The sequence below is a fragment of the Lithobates pipiens genome, unplaced genomic scaffold, assembly GCF_037356315.1.
Source record: "Lithobates pipiens isolate NorthernLeopardFrog02 unplaced genomic scaffold, aLitPip1_a1.2 Scaffold_3, whole genome shotgun sequence".
Taxonomy (NCBI): domain Eukaryota; kingdom Metazoa; phylum Chordata; class Amphibia; order Anura; family Ranidae; genus Lithobates; species Lithobates pipiens.
This window is the reverse complement of record NW_027507790.1, coordinates 19,029,778-19,055,208: the sequence shown is the minus strand read 5'-3', so window position 1 is coordinate 19,055,208 and position 25,431 is coordinate 19,029,778. Positions and strand designations below refer to the sequence as shown.

General features: G+C 38.8%; 1 protein-coding gene across 1 annotated transcript; it reads right to left on the bottom strand.

Annotated features, from left to right (window-relative positions):
- Nucleotides 1-1,412: 1,412 nt before the first annotated feature.
- Nucleotides 1,413-24,347, bottom strand: CRYBB3 (crystallin beta B3). Its single transcript, XM_077461356.1, has 6 exons — nt 24,200-24,347; nt 17,600-17,680; nt 10,755-10,873; nt 7,316-7,448; nt 5,275-5,417; nt 1,413-1,772 (listed from the first exon to the last, which is right to left on the bottom strand). Exons 2-6 carry the CDS (start codon nt 17,672-17,674, stop codon nt 1,559-1,561), a joined length of 684 nt encoding a protein of 227 aa, XP_077317482.1. The 5' UTR covers nt 17,675-17,680; nt 24,200-24,347; the 3' UTR covers nt 1,413-1,558.
- Between the last annotated feature and the right edge of the window lie 1,084 nt (nt 24,348-25,431).

Here is a 25,431-nt window from a genome sequence, read left to right as displayed (position 1 = left end):
CACTTTCTACACTTTCTCCATCTCAAGTTACAATTGTAACTGCTCCTGATAATAGTGTTTAGCACATCCATATTTAATGTATTCTTCTATAAAATTTAATTTGAAAAGAGATGTAGGTGTTAGTAAATAAGGCATTGTGTTCAGTGTAGAATTCATCAGTAGATACACCCCCTCCATCACCTGAATAAATTTGAACACAGGGACAAAGCAGAAAGAGATGAGCTTACACTGGGGGTAATATGGAAAAACTGTGCTAACGGGAACAATTCTTGCTGCCCACAGCAACTTAGTCAATATCATTTCATTTCAAGCAGTCTGCGTTCCGAGCATTTGTCTCTGGACACATACGGCCTATGTGCTAGTACCACTTGGTACATCATCCAGCCTCATTCAGCTGGAGCAACTTCCAGCCTCTCATTGAGTTTTAAAGGCTGGGCAGTGCCTTCCACCTGCACTTAAACGCCGGAGTGTTACGCACAGGGTCTAAACACCCTGTGTGCACAAGGCCTAAATAGTTTCCTATCATTCCTAAAAGCAAAGTGGTTTTGTTTATGCAGGGTTTTATATTTCCATTTGTGCTGAACGCAAAAATAGTACAATTTCCTTCCAAACTTTGTAGAAAAAATTCGGAAAAATCATTAAATTTAGCCATCATTGAGCCAATTAATTTCATTCAAAATTTCATTCAAAAGAGCTTAATCCAGACCCCATACTTAAAGCATAACTAAAGGCAAAACATTTTTTTTTACTTTTGGACAAAATCAAGAGGGATTAGAACACCTGTCAGTTTTTATTGCCGTCTGTGTCCCCGTTACGGAGATTCCCCCTCTCTATTTGTCATGTTTACCATTATCATTGAAAGTGAAAGTAAAAGAATATCCCAAATTTTGGGTTGTCCCCAGAAAAGTAGTAGAGAGGAAATCTCCCAATGGAGACACTAGTTCTGGTGACCTGGGGGTCTCCAAGGAATCCCCTAATTTTCAGGGATGTCCTCTCACTTCCTTTTGGCTAAGGGATATCTCCACAATGGGACACTGACCAAACCTTCTCTTGCTCTATCCACAATGAAAAAAAAATTGTTTTGCCTATAGTTCTACTTTAAGTGGAATCCCAGTTGTATTGGACAGGTTTCTTTCGTCCCTAGAACATGCATATTATTACAGCTAGAATTGTACTCCGAGAAAAAAATCCACCCTGCTCCTTTTCATTTTTTCATCACTACAGTTAAAATTATTCGTCAATTTGACCTCACTAACAATTAGAAAATCAAACAAACATTTCCAAAAGGAACATTTTCAAATTGAATTCTACTGGTGTATGGCCAGCTTTTAGTCTAATTTTATATCTTCATTGTCTTCATTGTCTGTTTAAAAAGAAAAAACATGGCAACAGAATAGCACCCAACAACAGGATTTAGTGATGCAGTAATCTTTATTTAAGATTACAGACTGACACATTAAAGAGACGTTATCAAGTTTTAAAATCATATAATGCGTCTCTTCTTGCCGTGCTTGTCAGCAGAAGAGGGTGGCATCTGGTGAGCTTGCTTTGTTCTCCTTCAGCTACTGGCGGGGGCTGGAGCGGGGGCAGCAGCAGCTGCAGCCACAGGGGTAGGAGCAAAGCATCCACGCTTGTGCCACTGCATATCACGAATACGGCGAACGGACTGAATCTGAGGCTGGTTGGCTTCCCAGTCATTCCAGTGTCTGTATTCATTCTTCTCAAAGACATACTGACGACCTCTGTAGCCAGGGTATTCATAACCTACCCATCTGAAATAAATAACACACAGGATGAAAGGCAAATGTCAGCTTATGTTGTTTTCAAGCAATACACAAACGGCAAAATTACCACCTTGTTTTACATACGTTATGCACAGTTCCCAACTGTCCCTGATTTGGAGGGACTGTCCCTGATTTGGAGCAATGACCCTCTGTCCCTCAATCCTCCTCATTTGTCCCTCATTTTGGTCTAATCTATATAGTTGTATATAAAATGCACTTTTTATCTTTCAAAAAGTGTTTCCCAGTGCTAACCCCTTTGTCCAATTTCTAAATTGCTGCATTTATACATTTTAAAAGCCAATATAAAAGAATAGTAGTGGTAAAAAAAAGCCCTTGTGGATTTAATTAACTTTTTTTCGGTTAGTTCTCCTTTGAGGGGGTGTGGCAGGGGGCGTGTGTTCTATGCCTACATACGTTTGCTAGTAGGTGTCCCTCAGTCCCATCTCAAAATGTTGGGAGGTATGTGTTATGTTCACCAATATACAAAATGAATTACACAGTAACACCTACTTTGATTATTATCAGCAGCCTTAAAACCAGACTAGATAGATTCTTTTTTTCTACATAACTTTTGCAGCATGTCTGGTGTGCAGCATCACATTTTCTAAGTCTTTAGAAGTCACTCCTAGCCATAATACTGACTACCGTCATGTCAGCCACAGTCAAATGTGTCCCTGCTACCCTGCAGTTATCCAGGTTCTCGGAAAGTTAATTACTTCACACTACAAGCAGCTAGAAACGTGAGTGAGGTCTTGTTTTAACCACTTGACCCCCCAGAAGCTTTTACCACCTTTATGACCAGGGCATTTTTTGCTACTCAGCACTGTGATACTTTAACTGGCAATTGTTTAGTCATGCAAAAGGGTATGCAAATTACATTTATATAATTTTTTTCACACAAATAAAGATTTCTTTTAGTGGTATTTGAAACGAAAAAACCCCAAAAATGTGTGGAAAAAAAAACCCAATATTTTCTGTTATAAAACATATTCAAATAAAATGACATTTCTTCATGTAGGGCAAAATGTATTCTGTTACATGTCCTTGGTAAAATCCAAACTGTACGAATCTTGTTCACGATCAGAACCATACTAGTGTCCCCAAAAACACAGACACTATACTAGTCATGGCAGTGATCAGAGACTTATAGTGTGACTGTGATAGTGTGGCGGGCCAATCTGGTGCTAATTGCCACTGGCTGGAAGGGATGCTAACTGACACTGACATCGCTAGTGACACCAATACAGTGATCATTGATAATACTGTACACCAGGGCATTTTTTTCAGTGGAAACAGGGGGGAATGCAGTGCTTGCACCTCCAGGACTGACTATATGTAATGGCAGGAGGTGCTGAGGTGTGCTGCAAGAGGTGCTGGGGGATTTCTTCTAGCTGGATGGGATCTTTTTTGCAGGGAGGACTATTGTTGCTGAGGAGGTCTATGAGGGTGATTCTTATATTGCTGGGGGGTCAGTTGTTGCTAGAAGAAATCTACTGTTAAGGGAGGGATCCATGGTTGCTTTCTGATGAATAGTCTATTGATTCTGGCTGTGGGAAGATCTATTGTTGCTGCCTGGAGTCTATTATTGCTTGGGTGGAACGTTTTGTTGCGGGTGGTCCATTTTCGTTAGGGGATCTATTGTTGCCAGTGGGGGCTCTATTGTTACTGGCTGCAGGGGATCTATCTTACTGCTTTTCTTGTTATCATTACCAAATTCCATACAAATTACTTAGCACCACAAAATGATATGTGGTTAGGTATTCTCTAAAAGGGCAGTACTGGGAGGTGGATAGGGGGTGGGGCCAAGGAATGGTGCTCAGAAGTAGGTAAGGGTGGAGAAAAAGGGTGACTCGGAAAGGGGGAGTTCCTGCACCTATTCTCTGGGAATAAAAGCCCTGCTGTACACTGACACTACTAAAGACACTGCTTGGTAAGGGGTTATCATCAAGGTGTAATCAAGGGGTTACCTGTGTGCCTAACAAGTTTAATGTGTGCTTCCTTACTCACAGATCTGGCTACTATTTCTCCCTGAACTCAGAGATTTCAGGGAGAAAAAACAGCCAGATCACCGTCTGTTTGTAAACACAGAAACACTATGCTGTGACTGGCCACAGCCGATCAGCAGGTATACAGCCATAAGCATTGGCTGTAACCTGCTAACAAACTTGTGCTGTATCTGATGACAGCAAAAGTCAACAGGGGGGTGTGTACATGCACACCACAAACTCGGAGGTTCAACGGCAATGACCAGTTACATTACCTAGCCTGCACCTGCCGCCCGTTCGCACTAAATGTACTGTGGGTAGTCACCTGTTCGGGATTCAACTGGATAGTTTGGGCTTGGAATCATGGATCCGGGTTTCAGACTGTCTGAGACCCGGACACCTTATTCAGACCGGACTATGGATTTCCAGCAGGGTGGCTGGTTGCAGTTGTCTAAGCTGAGAGTGTCTGTTACACTCTTTTTCACACTGCGTAAGGCCAGCACTAACAATTCCCCCCCCCCCCCCCAAACACACGCACAGATGGGAAAGGAGAGAGGGCTCAATTTGCACCTCTTTCTCCTGCCCCTACCCCTCTTTGTCTGACCACACTCCAATCCCCAGCACTGTACCTCAGAAAAGGAAAGTGGGGGTGGGATATTTGAAGCCCAGCAGCCTCAGATACATCTGGATGAAAGATGCTGACTGCCAAGGGGTGAGTGTGCTCACTATTCATCCCTGTCTGTGACTGAAGTCTCCCCCCTTCTATCTCCTGCCTCTAAGTGAGTATGCTAAGGTAAATCAGGGATCTCAGAGCACTCATTACATCAGTGCTCCCCTTTACACCAGAGGCCACATCAGAGCATCCTCTCCATACACCAGAGCATCCCTTTTGTTAGACTCCCTATAGTTCTCCTTTACTTTAGAGTTTGCAGAGCCCACCCTTACAGTGAAAGGGACCTCTGCGAGTTCAGATGTAAAAGGGGAACTCTTCAGATTCAGATGTAAAAGGGGAACTCTGTGGACTCTGATGTAAAGGGGAACTCTGTGGACTCTGATGTAAAGGGGGTCTTTTGTGATTAACTTCATATGATTAGAAATGTTATTTAATAGCAACATCTATGCATAGTTTATCTATGCATACTATGAAAAAAAATTGCTGTGTGACGCTGAAGTGTTCGGGTTTGACTTGAAGAAAAGGGCAACCCTAGTGGGTGGGCGGCAAAAGCCCTTTTACTGCTTGGTAAGAATATATAAATTGTTTAATGTCCATAATCTGGGCACAGGTGAACTGTATATTTCTAAGTACAGAAGTATAGGTGTAAACATTTAATTTGTTTTCCTTGTGTAACACTTTTTTTCTATCCATTTATTCACAAACAAGCCTGAATAGATTTTGATTCTGTGCACAATAAGTTGTGTAATGTGTATTTTAATTTGTTAACCACAAAATGTGAGTGAATTATATTTTTAGTGAGTAACAGAATACAAGAATTAAATGTTCTTACGTTCCATTGAGAACTTTAATGCTGGCTACACGGTCCTGGAAGCCATGAGCCCACAGACTGGGTACATCGTCATCCACAATCTCCATTTTTCTTCCATTGTAGCCTGCATTCTCAAAAAGGTGGATTTTGTGGTCAGCACTATCCTGTAAAAAATAAATAAAAAAATGTAATATATATATATATATATATATATATATATATATATATATATTAGTAAAGATTTTGGATTAGTAAGGTTATTAATACATTTGATAATTTAAAACAAAAAAAAATAGCAGCCTAAAGATTTCCATAAAAACTTGAAATGTGTGGACACTATCTGACTGCCTTTTCCTACACACCTTTTACGAACATGGATGTTTATCTCACCTAAATTCTCCTATTCCTGGGAGTAGAAATATAAACAGAAAAGCAATGTGGGCAGATGCTCCCAGCACTGCTTGTATTACAGGGAACACAATATTACTTAAGATAAACTTTGTATGCAATGCATACTAGCCCATTTTGCTTTTACTTTGCAGAGCACAAAAAAAAAAAGGAAGGAAGACACATCAGGGTTTACTTTATCTTTAAGTTATGCTTTCCTTTTAATTAACATTTACTATGTAAAGTTATTATGCACTTCTTTAACTACAGTAAAAAAGAAAAAAGACAAACCAGGAAGCACCACCTGAGTGTAGTATTAGAATGAACAGATTTAATTGCAAGGTGGCAGTCCTTGGCACTTTCCTCCTGGCCGAGCGTTTTAAATTCCTGTGCCAATGCAAAACCTTCTGGATTTATTCCCTGAGTACCCTCACGCCCCCAGAAGGTTAAATGAAGAAATTGAGGTTCATTCCTTGCTCTGAGTTATTCTACATATTACCCACTCCCGGCATTTGTTCACGTTTCTAACCTATGTTTCTTTATATATTATATTACTCTTTTGCTTACAGTTTACCCCCTCATATATTTACATTTTCTTCTTTCTAGTGGACCCTTAAGGTCCCTAATTCAGTTAACGACATATAGTCTGGGGGTTTCTTCTACTTAGTCACTGTAAGTACAATGTAACATCTCACACATATGGCCATGGTAGATTCTTATTTATGTTTATAAGCCTATGTTTGTTTTTTTGGGCACATATTTATATGAGAAAAATATCTTGTATATAACAACTGTGGTCCAAAATACAAAAAAAGTTCATTACTGTTAAAAACTGTTTTTATCCTCAAATTTTTTTTTTTTTGCTATATTTTTTATATATTTTTTTATATATGCTTTTTTATATATACAATTTATATATATATATATATATATATATATATACTTCTTAATATGCTGTTTTATTTTTCCATATTAGTATACTATTCCATACCACTTGTTATCTTATGTTTCTAACTGTTATTTGCTGCCATGATATTGCTGCTTGCTATTTATGGACTTGCTGGCTATAGTAGTCCCACAGCCACCACTCCATTATAAATAGATTGTTAGAGCTCTACAGCCCCAGGCCTTTAGAAGGAGCTGGAGCTCAGAGCACATAGCCTGTCCATTAGAGTGATTCATCCTGTGTTTATCCTGGCTGCCTCCCCGCCTCCGGTCCTCTCTGGATGCCTACCAGCTTCTTCACAGCACCAGTGTCCACTGTGTTTTGTGTGTGCAGCGTGATATCCATGGGGTGGAACGGAGAGCCCTCCTCCATGCACCAGATGAGCCTGTTTTCTACTTTGTTACTGTGAATGTTTTTAACCTTGCGATTAAATCTGTTCATTCTAATACTACACTCAGGTGGTCTTCCTGGTTTATTTTTTTTACTTGTTTTCATCAAGTTGGCTTATCTCTAAGGACAGCTGCCACCATTAGCCACAAATTGGACTCATGGACATTTTATAGCCTGTTTGATTGACTGTTTTCTCTTCATGTTGCCCATGAAAACATGTGCTAACTCATAGGGCTTCCATTGTGCATGATCAAAGTGTGTTTTACGCCAGTTACCTCCATTTCTTGTTTTAACTACAGTACAGTGTTCCCTTAAACAGAACTTTATTACCAAACTCACAATGTTCAAGGGACGGATGGACATCACATAGTCACTTCTGTGGCTGTTAGACCAGGTGTCCCATCGTGGATAGTCGCCCTTCTCCAGGACAAACTGTTCCCCACCAAATGCTTGACGTTCAAAGCTGAGCCATCTACAGCCAGAGGAGAAACAAAATGATTATATATTCTAGGTTTATGTAAGTAGTGACACATAGCTCCTTGTTAAAGTCATACCCTATGCAGTGTTGTGCAAGGAAAGCACTACATTAGCTAATGCCTTTTATAGTATCTAACCCCAAGAACACACATTTTAATACAGTGCAGTTTATTGAATAGATATAATTAAAGATTCCAACTGAATATTTATAAGACCAAAAGTCAGCAATTCAGAGAAGTTCATTGCTAGTATTTGCATGCACTTTACTTTGGATGCCGATAATGTCCCACCACCCAATGTATTGCTTGGGTAAAGATCAAACTGTTTAGGGTTATCACTAGGACAGGGGTGCCCAACCCTTAGAAGAGCAAGGGCCACTTAAGCGACTTGGTAATTGGTCACGGGCCACAATGAGCCGAGCGAGTGGATGGCATGTGCGTGTCCACTCTGCATCCGCAGAGCGGACACAGACGCAGCCCACAATACTTTTTTAGCGGATCGCATTGGAGGTAGAGCACAAGTCGGTTTATGTCTGCCACTACTTAAAGGTGAATGAAGGCTCCAATTGGTCGGACTGTCAGACTGCCCCTGTGAAAGGGGTCCAAGGGTGCTTTCACACTCAGGCGCTGTGGTTTACCCACATGTGCAATACAGTGTACCTTTGGCTTTCCTGCAGTTTGCAGCAGACTTCTATTATAGTCTGCAGGTTTGGTGCACTTTCAGAAAGCTCACCAAACTCACAGGTAATAATAGAAGTCTATGGCGCAGTGCAGGTAACCCGCAGGTAAACTGCTCTGCACCTGGGGATCAGTTTGAAAACAGCCCAGTAACCACTGCAGAAAAGATATGCCCATATATACACTGTGATTTTAGTAATAAACTGACCTTTAATAACAGTATTCTTTCTATTCTATCTCAGAGCAGGAGGTCAAGGGCCACATCAGAGGGCTCCGTGGGCCACATGTGGCCCCCGGGTCACTGGTTGGGCACCCCTGCCCTAAGAAGTGGTAATGAGCACTTTCAGTGTCAGAAGAGGTTCTTGAGATTTTCTATGTGACCTGGCCAAAGTTTCCCTCTTCTAAATGAGACAAGTGGAGTGACATGTTAGCTGTTAATGTGTCACCACAATCCATTAGCTGAGTTTCATGATAAATTGCGTCAGTCCCAGCACTACAGAAAATGAGCAGATGTTTCCCTTCCTGTCATTCTCAATGGTGGTGGTGACATTTGATTCATGAGATGTACATTTTTTAAAAACTGGTGCCCTTCAAAACAACCTTGAATACCTTAAAGTGATTGTAAACGATCACCTTGAAAAACAGCCCATTCAGTTTAAAATAGAAATCAAAGGCAAAACATTTTTGTATAGATATAAAAAGAAACATTATAAATATTATAAATACCCTTTTGCCTTTTTTTAAAGGTGATCACATTCCCTCCATTCTCCGCTGCATCAAAGCTGGGGGGGGGGGGGGGGGGGGGGGGAAGCAGCAGCATACTGAGCTTTCTAGTGAATGGCTGTGGAGCGGAGGACAAGATAATTGGAGGAGAGCACACTGAGTTCCCAGCATAGCTAGAGAACTGACTACAGTGTGTTCTCCTGCTTAGTGTGGTCAGTTTTTATTAGGAAATCAGAGGGACTGGCAGGAACACCAGGGGTTTCACATAAAGGGAGCAATACAAACGATACAGGATACTTTATCATACAAGTACATGGTACAGCAGTCACATACCAGGAATATGAAGTGTTGAGGTAACAAATGCTTTAAGTCCAAAATCATTTGTTTTACCAGTTTGGCTTTTATTTATGTCCTGTCTACCCTACTCTTTATAAACATGTGTTATATAAAATAATTTATGCTCATGCTGTGAACACTACTGGTGTGTCAATATCCACGAAACACCTTTCTATCTGTGGTAATTAACAATATCTCGAAAATGACAGATTGCAATACTTTAAGACTGAGTAACATGACATATGGAACAATGGTTATCTCATACTGCTTACCAGTACCCTTTTTAATCAACTGATCTGGGTCTTTATTTATTTAAAAGATACATATTTGGCTCCTCTAAAGCAAAATGCAAGTATGAGAATTTAAATTCAGAGTGCATTTTATGGATGCCAGTAAATGATCCTGATCTTATCACAGTGTTCTTACCAAATTGTCTAATTAAAAAGAACAGACTCTTCAGTCCTAATAGTGTGAACACCCACTATGGCTTTAGGGCACACGTATGAGCTTAGGAGCCCCGTTTTTTTTTTTTATTCCATCAGAAACAGGGTACTTTTCATTCACAACCATAATGTGATCTGGCAAAGAGCCCAGCTGATGTACGTATGAATATTTATACTTTAAATAGCCTTGACTATACACAGCCATTAGCTCTACCAGTTTAGTTATTAATTATGTCCTGCCATAAACCCTTTTCCAGTAAACACAGATGACATAGATATTTACAACCAAAAGCAACACTACGTTTATAAAAAGTCAAGACCCAGCACAAGGAGAAATATACGACTAATTTAACTGTCAAAACAATGACTTAATGCATTGTGATTCGTGGTAACGCATACAGCTCTGTACTGATCTATTACTACCTAAGAACCAAAGACACATAGCTTCTGATTTACGCACTAGGGTCATAGAATTCATATTCCTGACAAATCTGTAAGAGGTCCTTGGATGGGTAATTGCTTTGTAATGCAATTAAATTACTGGGGTCCAGGGCTATTACAAGAGACACTATGATCACAGGGGTTTCTATATATTTCTTCGGTTCATAAGGATTGCCTCCTGGCATTTTTATTCCACCACCCAAAATTATACTAGTGGGGGTCAATGAACCCTTCATAAAATGCCACCAATGTCTTTGTGTGGCTTGTTGATTATATCCAGATAAGGCAATGGTGTGAATGTACACAGTAAAACACCTCAGAAAACCTTATATAAATGATTAATTAGATGAGTGTTTGGAGTTCATAGCAAACAGACAGAGATGGTGGCTTGAAAGGTCAGTAGCACTGTTACAAGTACACCTCATATATCAGATTGGCTGCAGGGTGACATTAGGAAATGTAAGATGAATTCTTTCATCCTCTATTTACTAGATCAATGCTACAGTGCAATGTTTGGTTAATGTTTTCTGCGTCCGGTTCATCACAGTATGACCACTTAGATTGTAAGCTCTCATGAGCAAAGCCCTCCTAATCCTCTTGTATAGATTTGTATTTTAAGTGTATTGAATCCCTTTATTTTGTAAAGCACTTTGCAATCCTGTATGATAATAATCTACTCACGGTCCAGATTCCACCTGGATGGATCCAACTTTCTCAAGTCCTTTCTCTGATAAGTTCTGGCACTCCCCAGTGAGCTCACACTTCTTACCCTGGAAATTTTCGAACTCAAAGAGTGTGATCTGAAGGAAAATAAAACAGAAATAGCTTTTTTTTCTTTGCTTGGGTGAGATAGAGGGTGTAGTAATGAGATCTCTGTAACCGAGATGCCAGCTCTTACCATCTGCTACAGCTGTACAAGGATACATCACTCTCGCTTTAGAAAATAAAGCAGGAGCAAAGATATTACCCTGCCTGTCTTCACAATGATTTTACTGAGGTCAGAATATACTATCATAGGGAGATCCTACTACTGGATATATAAACCAACAGAGTCCAAATATAACCAACATATCATGTTTTATATGTTCAAATAAAAGTAATATGTATATAAGTTTCAAAACACGTCATGCTTATTGATGTCAGTGACGTGCTTGCTTGCCCCTGGAAAGTGAAAACACCTTTTATTCTTGGCCAACGCTGGATGGATATAAAGGATATAAAGGATTTATGATCCAGATACCCAGGTAATATGTTTTGTTCTGTCTGGAATTTACTCACAAGACAATATGTGAACAACTTAATGGGAAGAGTGCAAACTTGGTCTGATCCAGTGGCAGGTTTTGACATTCTGAGCATAGCTTCATTATCTTCATTTCTTAAAATTGAGGCTCGATGGCCCATTATATATTTGTTGGTTTGTAGGGTAATGTAACATTTTTCATTTGGCCCCAGCCCCAGCTTAAACTACACAAAACTGCATGTTCCCAATCACAGTTTTTCATTTCTATGCCCCATTCAGTCCCATCTGCTTGTAAAAAAGATAAACATGCTTTGCGCAAGCTCTTGGAACTGACATTGCTTTTGATAGCTATTTAAAGACAATGTATGTTTTCTTAATAAACATTTGGAGCCTGGAGAGGACATAGATGTGAAAAAAGTACATGATAATGGGCAGTCCATGGGAAATGAAACTACTGTATTAAATGCAGCTAAGGTCTGCATAGCATATTAACTTTTTATAAGGGGGAGCAACATGCAAATTTTATTTTGAAGATACACATATCCAATCAAATCAATTATTATCTGCCATGGACTATAACATATATGCAAAACCCCTGGGGAAATTTCCTGTGTTTTTTGTATACTTATGGGTTATGCAGCTTTGGGGGCTCCCTTATTGTTTTTTTTTCCTTTTTACATATAACATATATGCAAACCTACTAGGGCTAGTAGGCAAGGATTAGAATATCTCTTTTTATTTATTTTTTTGCTGCCTGTGTCACTATTTTTTAAGTCCTGCTGATAATTGTCATCTGGACAGAGTCATGGAAAATCCTCCAAACTTTTTCAGTTGTGACTGAAATAGGAATAGAGGGGAAATCTTCACTTAATGGCACTTATTTAAGTGGGGAATAGACCTCCTTTTGAAGAGTTTTTCTTCTACTTCCTGTGGTGTCCCCGAGCAGGGAAGTTAAGGAAAACATCATCAATTGAATACAGACAGCAACAAAAAACCTAGCAGGATTTTAACCCATCTAATACTAAAACAATATAATATAGACCAAGAAAAAATGCTGATTAATGTAAAAAAAAGTTACAAGGTGCACAAATAATGTGAAAAACAGTTCTAAACTACAACATTTTTATCAACCATGGCCTCTTTAATATATGTTACAATTCTAAAGAAGGTTAGAAATAGTAGAAGTTGTGATTTTACCTAACCACTTCCTCCATTTTATTGCACGTATTACTGAGAATCTCAGAAAAAAAACATATTGTAACCCAATGAGGGTGATTTACTAAAACTGGAGAGTGCAAAATCTGGTGCAGTTCTGAGTGGTAGCCAATCAGCATCTAACTTCAGCTTGTTCAAATAAGCTTTGACAAAAAAAAAAAAAAAAAAAGATGGAAGTTGATTGGTTTCTATGCAGAGTGGCAGCTGATTTTGTACTCTTCAGTTTTAGTAAATCAACCCCATATGGTCTATTTATAAACCTTTCACAAAATATCCACACTTTTTCCAATTGAATCCTATTACCTATATGTGTGAACCTTGCGTAAAAAAATTGTAATCTTGTGTGCTAACATTTATAAATAGAATAATTATTATAAATGATTAAATGCAACCCATATCGAAAAAGAAAAAAATGTGCATTAATTATTTTTTGCAATGGAGCCTGCAAAGCATTGCAAATGCAATCAGTGGATAACGGAAAGTGAATTATTCTTCCAGCCTCCAGTTCATACAGAGGTATGGTCTCTCGGCTATGCAGCTGGAGAAGGTACCAATGGATTAGAAGACTACAAGTGCAGTGGCATCACCTCAGGTCTGCTGTGGTGTAAGATGGAGTTTGTAGTCTTTCATTTACAGATCCATATGAATTGATCTGTGAATGGATGATGTTGCTGTGTATTTGACTACCTGCTAAAAATACTCATGAAGAAATTCAACACATTTTACAATACCAAAAAAAAAGTATCTACAAAAAAAAAAAAAAAGTAATATCTGAATTCAGAAAATGCTTATTAGACATTGAAACTTAATTTCTATAACTTATAACAAAACAAGTATTAATAAAATAAAATGGAACATAAGTATATTAACCAAAGGGGATCAGGATCAGGAAAATGCCTGGATCTAGTGAGTTCTGCATTTAGAAAGGAAATGTGTGGGAGATTGGGGGGATACCAACTGGTGGAAAAAGAAAGAAAAAAGGTGGGGTGGTGGGAGAGTTGGAGGCCACTGAGGGGAGTGAGAGATAACCACTCACGACAGGTGTATGTGTTGTTTGTTGATGGTGCAAGTTATTCACTTTTGGATCAACTGACACATTTTCTTGCTTGTTACATTGTATGCATGTATGTGAAAAGCCTTCAGTTGTGCTTCGTTTTTTTGTTCTAGGCTTTTTGGAGTTTACTTAATAAAGGCAAATAAGCAGATCACTTTGCAAGGGAATTTCCCCCAGCATAATGAAAAAGGTGAATTCTGCAAGATTCTCATCGTACAATCACATGCAATTAAAAAATGCATTTTTTTTCCCCTTGGCCCTGATTGGATATTCTTTGTAAAGTGAAATTTTACCACATTCGCTAAGCTCTGCAGATAATAACCTTCCAAAATGCAACTTCCTTCCAGAGTAAATAGCCTATTTGCTTTTAGTAAATCAATCCTGTTGCGTAGCATCCATAGGATGTCCTGGGGTGAATTCTAGGTACATTTTCAGTTCAATGAAAGCTTGCATATGTTTGCATGTTTATATTCTCAATAATAATTAAAGCTGTCCAAGTTACAGAGGGTGCCCTGACAAGGCTATGAATCCACCACAGACATTTCTTAATGTATGCAAAGACTTCTGTTGTGAAACAGGTTTGACTGGTCCCCTATGCCAAATGGCTAGGGCATGTGCTTGCGCACATATGCTAGCATTCAAACAAATTAGGTTTTCTGTCATCACCATTCCAGTTACCAAAGAAAAGTCAGTTTTATTATGTATACCTAAATCTTTGTTTTGATTAGAATAGAGTAGGTAAGGGTTAAAACTCCTATCAGGTTATTGTTTCTACAAAGTGTAGAACAGTTGTCATTGGAACTGGTGTTCCCATTGCGTAAGTGGTGTAATAGTTAGCACTTCTGTCTGGTAGCAGTATAGTCATTGGTTTGAATCCAAACTATGGCACTGCCTGTATGGAGCTTGCATGCTCTCCCTGTGCTTGTGTGGGTTTTGTCCAGGTACTTCAGTTTCCTCCCATACTCCAAAGACACACTGGTAGGTTAATTGGTTTGAGCTAGCCTGGCCTAAACAGACTATTTAAAGTAATAGCAAATCTGGCGTTAGGCTTTAACTTCACCTCTTGCTCTGGTGACATCTGTAAAAATGTTGACTTCCCCTCAATTTCTTTTTCAGTGGTCGCAAATAAAATGGTGGCCTACCCCATTGGGGACACATACAGCAATAAAAACTTGGCAGAGGTACTAACTTTTCCCTACTCCTATCCAAACCAAAAAATGCTTTTTTTTATACACTTTCAATTTGTACTCAACTTTGGTGTCCAGGTTATCTCCTAGTTACCACAGTGTCTTTCATAGTTTACACCACAATCTCTAACAATTTGTTTCCTAATTCTATATAGAGAAGTAAATAATTTTCTACGGCTTGTTCTATTGATTGTGCAGAGGACAGCACAGACACAACAATGTTTTAGATATTTTACACTAGAGTTTCTCAACCAGGGTTCTGTGGAACCCTAGGTTTTCTCTCCAGAGGTGGCTAGGGGTTCCTTGAGCAATGAGAAATTCCCACTGACTGAGTAATTTCCTACTAACACTTTTGAGTTTTTAGCTATCTGTAAGGGGGAAATTCTTCCCATTGACCACAAGGGGTTCCCTGAGACCGGAAAGTTATTTCAGGGGTTCCTCTGTGTTGAGAAAGGCTGTTCTACACCAATGCTACACAAGATACTTGTAAGCGTGTGCCTAAGGACATCACAAAGTAACATTTTGCATAATAAACCAGAAAACATAACAGTTTATCTAAATGTCTGAATAATCTTTTTGGTCAGGCTAGCAATTCCAGAGGAAATTAGGCATTACAAAAGTGTGCCTAGAGAACAGGAAGGAAGCAATGCACCAAAGTTTATATGACTACATTTGGACTCCAGTTTCCCAATCCCACAACTGTACTGTCCCTGGCTTTCTCCTGTCCACAATCCCCTGATTGTCCCTACTGGTAACCTCCAAGCCTGAATCAACGGGCATGTTTCTTGTACCTGAATGCCAATATACAGGTTCTATGGTAGCTGACAACTACTGTAAAAACGTTTATTTTCTCCAATGGCTTTTTTTTTATGATACATGTCTGCTCCTTGTTCTAGCAATTATACCTAAGTTGCAGCTGTTATGCAAGTTATGGTTTTCAGATTTCTGTATCTCTTTTGAGCACAAACTCACTTATATACCGGTAGTACACCATAAGAGCTCTCGCGCACTCAACTTTTTTTTTCTTTGTGGTTGTCTTCAAATATTGTTTATTCCACTAAGCACGCCATCATCATAGGGATGCTACCATGATTTTTACCTTTCTAATCACTTCCCGCTCCATCTTCCATTGAGCATAGCAAAAATGCAGTAAAGGCTGCCTCACTCAGTGCATAACCTTCCACTATCAGTATGATTTACACTATAATTCAAATTGGACAAAGATAACATAAAAAAGTTTTTTTGTATCTATAACTGGAATACAAATATTTTTAATGTTTGTATGCTTGTTTAAAGTGGAACTTTTCAACACTCTTCTCCCTCAAAATCACAAATGTTTTTTTTTTTGGTTTATATATTTTTTCTTGTTACTTTTGTTCTAGCCATGCCACCATTCTAGCCTAAGCCAGAATAATGTGCCCTGGTTCTGCAGCCTACTGAGATACTTGTGTCACATCTCCCATGAGGCTGCCCGACTAGGGACACAGAGCAGCTAGAGGGCAGGTCCAGTGTGTCATCCAGAGCTAGCTGCTGGAACCTAGAAGTAGAGGTAGCTAGCTGAAATGGACCAAGATGGCAGAGCCAAGTCTGGGCTATATTACCGAAACAGTGAATCACTGTGGGACAATGCTGATTTCTCTGTGTGGGTGAGTATGCTATTTCAACATAACCTGGCAATATAGCTAAGAGAGTTAAAAAAAAAAACATGGGTGTGTTTATTATCACTTTAGAGCAGAACTACACTACATCTGAGCACCCCAAACCAAAAACCTTTTATAATTCTTTTTTAATATTCAGAGCAAACTGCCATACCCATCAATGTATCCATGCTTTATTTTGTTGAGAAATCGCTTTTAAAAACTCCCTCTAGCATTTCTGGCTGTGGCCATATTGAGTAAGGGCACATGATTTATGTAGCACTTACTTCCTGGAATCCATCTGCCCTTAGCTCAGGTACACAGGCAGGAGGGTGTGCTTAGCTAAGGTAACCCCTCCTCCTCTCCTGAAGACTCCTAGGATGATTGACATAATTTTTCTAGGCCTGGAAACCAGGAAGTAACTGAAGAAATGTAAAAAAATAGTTTAACACAAGTAAATATAATATACTTTCCTATCTATCTGCTAGCAGCATGAAGATTAAAAATAGTCAATGTTGACTGAGAGAGTGAAGTTTTGCTTTATGTTGTTCTTGGAGATGGGGATTAGGCAATCAGAAGATTTCAGTTTCCACACGATCCAAAAATTAGACGAAAAATACCGCTTACGAGAATTTTTTGGACTTTAGTAACCTACCGTATTCAATTTCTAGGAAAGTCCAAATGGATTGCAGCGGAAAAAGTCATACAATCTGTCGTACAATATTCGGATCGTGTGTACGGGCCATTACTCTGGACAATTCTGGAATGGTTGAATTCCTCCTTGTGTTTACTTTAAACTACATATGAGTTGAATTATGTTGTAAAATTTAGCAACTCCAAACTGGCAAATAAACACAGTTGAGTTGTGACTTTGTCGACTTATCTTGTGATTGTATATATTTTCCATCTTGCACAGTCTCTTCATTAAAGGGAGAATCAATATCACCTCTGTCCAATGACTAGGAAAGTGACCTAGGAAGAGTTTCTTACTAACCAGAAAGGTGTGTGAATCAGGAGTATGGCTGACAAAAATTAAATCTCCCTTGACAGGTAAAACCGTAGATACGTATTTATGTCAACCATGTATTTATCTGTTTCTCTGGAGTTCCAATTTAATAGGATGCCCTGACATTTATCATGTGAATACAGTGTTTTACCATATTGAAGGAAACATTAACAGTGACTTGTCTTACCTTGTAGTTGCCACCAATTCCTCCATGGCTCTTGCCAGCTGCCATTTGTTCAGGGGTACTCTGTGGTTCAGTCATGTTTACCTGTAAAGTAAAAAAAAAAAGTCTAGTGTTACAAATTATCTATTATTTAAAAATAAAAGTGACATGGAATAGTACACAGTGTAACTATGTTAATCAAGCCCATTTTCTCAAAGCCAGACATGTTTTTTTTTTCCAGCGAACTAACGGTGTGTTGATGAGCTGACAACTATCCAACAGGGAAACTACAGAGGTTTTTGGTAAATTTTGTTGACATACTATCATTCTTTGCAAAATCCCCTTTTCACAATTGGACATTTAATACTGGGTGCTTCCATGCTTTAGTGTGTGTAGTGCATGCTGGGCTGTCTTAGAAGTGAGCCCAGCACTAGTTCTGCAATTGTTAACTGCTTCTACAGACCAAGGAACCAGACTGCGAAGAATAAGGCCCCATTCACACCAGATGTGGTGGGACTACGCTTAGTGGTTATTCCAGCACAGTCCCACTGCATGACAAGGCAAAATGTCTTGTCTCCTGTGTGCCCGATTCATATTATTGTTTTGTGGTGGTGTGCAGGAACAGTGCACTGAAAAATAGCAGTGCCTGCACTACTTTTTTTCAGCTCAGTGCAGCGTAAGGCCAGTTGAACTTTATAAAATGTTTGAGTGATATTTCAATAAAGTTTGTTTAAAAAATAAAAAAGAGCGGTGTGGTACAGAGTGCTAATTCCCAATGGACCCCACCACACACCAACCGCTGTGCTGCGTTACAAAGCAGCGGCTGATGTGAATAGATCCTAAAGGGCCATACGTATGGGCCAAATATTGTCAGAGTGTTTGGCAGCCAATCAGAAGGGCTTCTGTCAAAAGGGCATGACCAAAAATGGTCTGCCATTCAGCATCTGATCAGCGCTTTCAGTCAAAGGCTGAAACAACTAGGTTTGGGAGAGAAAAATCTCAACCACCACACACCATACAAGCCCAGCATGTAATAGGTGATAGTAACCCCTGCCTCGGTTTAGGTTCATAGGGGTACATCCTAAAGTCCTGTTATGGTGGTCTTTCATAGCACACCAGTAATGAGTTATCTGAAACCCTGGTGTACCAGACTTGCACTTGCCACCTGATGGCTGTCAAATAGTAAGCATAAAATATTTATAGGCAATATTTGACCCCAAAATCAATAATAGAAAACAAAACCTTTTTTAGTATTTTTTTTTTTCTGAACATAAATAAAATAAACACCATGGTTTGGCACAAATGCCATAAAGACAATAAAGGAACAGATAACTGACAATTTCTTGTGCTGTAGTATGGGCAAGATACATAATATATACTGTATATAATCAATAGGTTATCAGAAGATATTTAATATTTAGGTGATAGAAAAGCTAGGAATATATTTTTTAAAGCTAAGCTCACTTGCTGTCTGGTAATCCTATAGATGACTCTCCATTCCTTTCATTGGGAGGCACATATTCTGCAAACTTCCCCTTTGGTTAGTAAACTGAAGCCAGGGCAAGAAAGCTACTTAAACATACTGTATTGTAAATAAATGATCAAGACAAAGGTCATCTAGATATGAGGTGTAGGGTAATTCTAAATCTAGCCACAAATATGTAATACTCTCATCATGCAATCACTAATCTATACCCTTTACCATAACCATGTAGTAGAAGCCCTGTCTACTATTTCCATTTAGGTAGGTTCTTGTACTACATAGTTGTTGATACATCCTAAGATTGTAATGTATAGGGCCAGGTTAAGTTTTTGGCTAGCTTGGTGAGGAAATAAATACAATGTAATATATAAAATCAAGAAAAGGAATTCTCTTTTTTTCCACCAAGACACCTCTATGCTTCTTCACTATGCATTATGATACAGAATGTATCCCCACAAGTTAAAGCCTATCTAAAAAAAAATAAAAAAGTGTAATATTTTGCAGCTGCAGAATAGTGACAATAAAAACAGCTCACGCATTTCGGCAAATAGCCTATGATTAAGGCTATTTGCTGAAATGCGTAAGTGTTTGAGGGTCACTATTCTGTAGATAAAGACTTTAATATCATAGATATGTGAGATATTCATCTATCTATATCCTGTTTGGATGCTTGGAGGACACTTGGAGCCAGAGCACCGACTATTCAGATTCCTTACATGGCTATCCTGGCTCCTTGAAGTGAGCGCTGCATCTGTTTCTCAATAATATGTTGCAGCTCATCAGTCTTTAGATGTGGTCCTGCTAGTAACACACTTCATGTCCTAGAGTGACAACACTGACTCACCCTATTGTATCTATGGAGGAGCAGCATTGTCGCCCTAAGATAGGAAGTGTTTTAGAATGGTATATTTAAAACATGAAAAGGAAGCAAATAAGAGTTTATTGTTAGAGTTACTTACACTTCAGAACTTTGTATTTAACCCCTTTTAGTGTAATAAATTCTAAGTATATTGAGAATATGTGATATAGTTACAGCTGCAGTATATTATACATCAGGCAGGAAACATTATTTGAACATATTTAAACCAAATTGTAGCCATATTTTTCTCTTTTCATATGGTAAGACATAAATATTTAGTAAATGAAATACCCCAGATGAATAGTAGCTATTAAAGCAATGGCTAAACGTCGAAATCTGTTTAAGAAATGTCTTGTAAGTGCATTTCAGATACTCTGAGAGGATGTGGGCGTAGATATGAGAACCATCTGTGAATATCAAGCTTATGACCTTTACATCAAATGAGGGGTTGCTAGAAAATTAAACTGTCCAGTCCAGCAGGCTTTGTAGTTAACCCAGTTAATGAGATTTTCAGACCAAAAGGTCTTCTCATCAGTAATGAAATATGTCTCCATGCTGGGTGACTCTGCCTCTCTTTGACCTATAGATGTTATGTAAACCTGTTGTTATTCGTATAATTCAAGATACTATTTTGCATACAGAATATATGTCTGTACCAATGTCAAACAGTAACACTGCGTTAGCTATCACCCTATGCTATTCTACAGTGCTCATTTATCGTTGTAATAAACTAGAGGGCTACTCTGAAAGAATATTCTAGTACTGTACATGAAAGAGGTCTCAGCAGTGGATGTTTTTTTTGTGTGGGGAAATCAATGCTAAATTAAACTTTAAAAATGTATAATATCCTATAAACATGCTTTTATGATTTTTTTTTTTAAAGTAAAAAACTTAGTTTCTTACTTTAAGGTGGCATATATACTCAGTGAAGTGAATAGCCTCAGATGAAACAAATCCCCCTACATAAGTTTTACTTGTATATCTGCTGTCTTCCCCTTTAAAAATCTTTCTTGCTCTTTCAGCAGTACATAGGGGTGGATGGGGAGACCGGCCTTACACTATGTGAGAGCTGATTGAAGGAAAGAGACCACCACCCCATAGACAGAGGAACGAATGAACATGCAGAGCTATAGTCTGAATAGATTAGCTCTCTTCTAATCTCCCTCTAAGCTCCCTCCCTGACATAAATTTTGAGCTACTGTTATCTCATGTGTCGGAGAACTTGTCAGAACTGACTCATGCTGATAAGGGAGGAAAGAAGCACCAGAGAGAAAAATACTTAGAGCTTTGGAGAGAGATTAGTAAATACTATAGATATATGTGCTTACACCAAATTTCATGAATGGGGTTTACAATCACTTTAACATAAGAGGTGATTTTGAACATTCAAAGTATATTTGTCCGCATTTATCAATGTAAATGACACTATTTTGCATTTCATATTTACCATTTAAATTCAAGCTTGAACTGGAAATTTACAGTTGATGATACCACATATATATATATATATATATATATATATATATATATATATATATATACAAAGAAAGGTAAACAGCACCTGCAGGATATATACTGAATGCTAGCAACCAGAGCCTTGCCTCCAAAGAGCCAAATAAACGAAAATTTGCCAATATGTATTAAAAAGTTTGTTACCCCAACATTTCATATTCCTGATATGTGCCTCCCATACCATGTACTTGTATTAGAAAGTCTCTTGTTCTTTGTATTGCTTCCTTTGAGTGAAATCCCTGGTGTCCCTCTACTTTCCTATTAAAAACTGACCCCTAAGCAGGAGAGCACATTGTGGTCAGTTTTCTAGCTTTGCCAGGAACTCAGCCTGTTCTCCTCCAATGATCTGACTTGTCTTGACATGTCTCCCCCGCACAGTCTGTCACTGGGAAGCTCAGTGTGCTGCTGCTTCTCAACTCCCCCCCCCCCCCCCCCCCCTCAGCTCTTATACAGCTAAGAACAGAAGGGACAGAGGGAATGTATAAAGGTAGGTATAATGTGTTTTTATATCTATATACAAATGTTTATATATAGATTGTTTTACAAGGTGATCATTTACAATCACTTTAAATATAGATCACATTGTCTTTGAAATTACAATAAATCTAATTTATGCTGCAATCCCTTTGGACTTTCCTATAAATAAATCTACAACTTGATGAACATAGTTAAAGTTGAACTCCAGTACAACTTTTTAATTTTTGATTAGAACTTCTGCCTAGTTTTTATTATCTATGCCCGCCTTAAACGCCTTAAAGACATTTCATCTCACTTCCTGTGCAACCCATACAACAGAAAGTAAGGGAAAATCTCCATAGCAAGTGGGAAATTGCCATTTTTACTGGAACAGGAGTCTCCATTTGCAAATGAACTCTCATCTCCTATTTCAGTGTCAGCTGTAAAATGTTAGATTTTAGGAGAAAGGAGTATCCGGAGAGAAAGTGAATGGAGTCACAGAAAAATAATTGACAGAGTTTCTATAACTTCACCACTTTTTCCAAATCTCCACAGCAAGTGGGAAATTGCCATTTTACTGGAACAGGAGTCTTCATTTGCAAATGAACTCTCATCTCCAGTTTCAGGTCAGCTGTAAAATGTTAGATTTTAGGAGACGGTAATATCAGGAGAGAAAGTGAATGTCACAGAAAAATAATTGACAGCGTTTCTATAACTTCACCACTTTTTCCAAATCTAGAAAAAATTATCATTTTAAATTTCAGAAAATTACAATCTGATGTGGTTCCTCCCCACATCAGATAACCCCCTGTGGGAAGCACTCACCCGGGGGGTTACATTGCAGGCGCGCTCCCAAGTTCATCATTCCGCATCCATAGCTGCCGAATGTATGACTCGGCCCTGCCCCCGGCACCCACGTCATTGGGTTTGATTGACAGCAGTGGAAACCAATGGCTGTGCTGCTATCAATCTATCCGATCAAGAGCCGAGAACCCCGGGCAGAGGAAGAGTGTGTCCCCACCGGATGAAGTTCCAGGGCTCAGGTAAGTAAAACTGGGGACTGGGGGGCCGGTCACTGCCAGGTGGATATATAGGATGCTATAGGATGCATTAATGTGAAAAAACACGAAGGTTTACAACCCCTTTAACTATAATGCTCATCAGATTTTGTTGAAGATGATGTTCATTTTGATTTTGCACTAACCTCATAATTATTGTTTTTGTAAATCCACTTTCAGTAAAGAGCAGGAAGAAAAAAGTCAGTGTTCATTGTAATGGACACAAGTTTGTATTGAGTCTGACTCAATACAAATATGCCAACACAAAATTCTAGAAGTAATGGTGAGCCAACAATCCACTGCCATCATTAAAGTGTATGTCCAGGCTTAAATTTTTTTTCATAGTTTTGGATAAAGTAAAGATGGGTTACAACCATTGTAAAGTTTTAATGCTATTCAGAGCACCATCAAAGAGATTTACCCTCACTACTTTTCTTGCTGACAATGGTTTACCAGACAGGATGTGAGGGAACGTCACAGACAGAAATAAAAATGCTTTTCTTCAGTAGAATCGGGGAGTGTTAGAACCCCTATCAGATTTTTATTTCTGTCTGTCTAGAGGTTTTCCCTCTCTTCCTGTCTGGTGTTAGCAGGACAGGAAGTGAGGGTAATTTTTTCTAAATATCCAACAAATATTCATCTTTTCCCATGTAAAACTAGAAAAAAAAAGTTTTGATTGACATACGCTTTAAGTGATCTTTACAATCACTGGCCATTTGCCTTTTAAAATCATCCTAATACCAAATATTACATACACCATCTGATTACTTTCATTGTGATAACAATAATACCCACAACACATTTTCATTGACTAAGACCAGTATGTAATGAATGCAATCTGTACATATTAACATTGCTTCCTTGGTTCAAACTCTAACACTACTAAAAAAAACAATATTACGCATTTCTCATGTTTTTAGAACTTAAAAAAAAAACCATAAAAACAATCCCTAAATAATAAAATTATAAGTGAGGCCTGAGTCAATTCCTTAAAAAGTGGTGCATGGAGCTCGTAAATTGAGGATCCCAATTATCATATACTGGCTGGTAGGAAACAACTGCGCTGAGTACCACTTCAGCTCCATCAGCTCCATCCTCCATGGAGGGCAGCCACAGCAGAAGGTAATAAAACAGGCTTCAGCCAAAGCATAGAAAAAACCGAGAGCACAGATTAAAATCATCATCCCAGGGTCAAGAATAAGTAGAAATCCAGAGATATGCCAACCCCACCGTCAGATGGAGGGAAAACACTGTACCTCTTCTGCTGACTGTTTTCCCAAATGTCCATGTCCTGCTCTAGTAGTGTACCTTATATATATATGATAGCAATGAATAGAGCTTTAGAGTACACAGGTGCTGAGGCAGCAAGTGTGTCTATCGCATTGTCTCCATCAGAGTTCACATGAATAGGGTGAGCTGGGCATCCACTGAGCCCATCAGACACTGGTCTGCCTTACAGCTCGACAGCTCATTTTCAGAAGATTAGTGATTAACTTTGGGTCAGCATGTTCAGATTGCCTCACTCCGCCACCTCATGCCAAATATGTCAGACCTACTGCAGCTCTCAGCATTTTCTAAAGTAACAATTTGAATCCCTACATCCAAATAAACAGGACAAACAGATTCAACTTCAATGTATATCTGCTCACTTTTTTTTTCTTAAGGTAGTGTCTCTCAACTCATTTTTATGTACACTAAATGGTGTAGTGCTGTTTTCAAAAATACATTTTTAGGTTGGCTTTCTCACATCTCTATAACGAGAATAAAAAATATTAGATTGTGCAAATATTATCTATAACAGGAAATGGTTTAAATAAACTTTTATTTTGTTTTTGTTTTTTTACTTGTTAGGTTGCTTTAACTGACATCATAAGCAGATCGAAACCCATCCATTTGATCTACAGATCACTAAAACAAAGTAGAGAGAAAAGTGACAATGTTACTCTGTTTCTTTCTATTTAGCATCTGGACTGTCAAAAAACATTGTCAGATGGCCTGTTTTTGACAGCAGCAGCTATAAGGCCTCTTTTACATGGGCAGCTGTCCTGCCGCTGGTAAAAGCATGTTTTGTTATTTTGAAATCCCAAGACTCCAAGCACAGAGATCACTTGAGGTTGTACATTTCGATTTACATGGGGCTGCGTTTAGCTGCGGTTGAACATTCTTTCCATTTCCATAGCAACTATTCTTTTTTTTTGGTCCCTTGACTACCCATGGTGCATTTCTGCCCACCCATTTCCTGTTTCTTTGTTCAGTGAGTGGGCTTCATCCTTTGATGAAGTGGGATCATTGAATATGGATTATGGAAGCAATCTGATTGCAATGCTCATTTTGCTGCTCATGAGGATGAAAAGAAGGAGACAGATGGATCTGATTCAGTGGAGACATCGTCTTTACTGGGTACTTTACTTGACCTCCCAGCATCAATCTAGTGCAGGGGTAGGCAACCCCCAGCCCTGGTGCCGCAACCTTTTTTTGCCAGCACTTG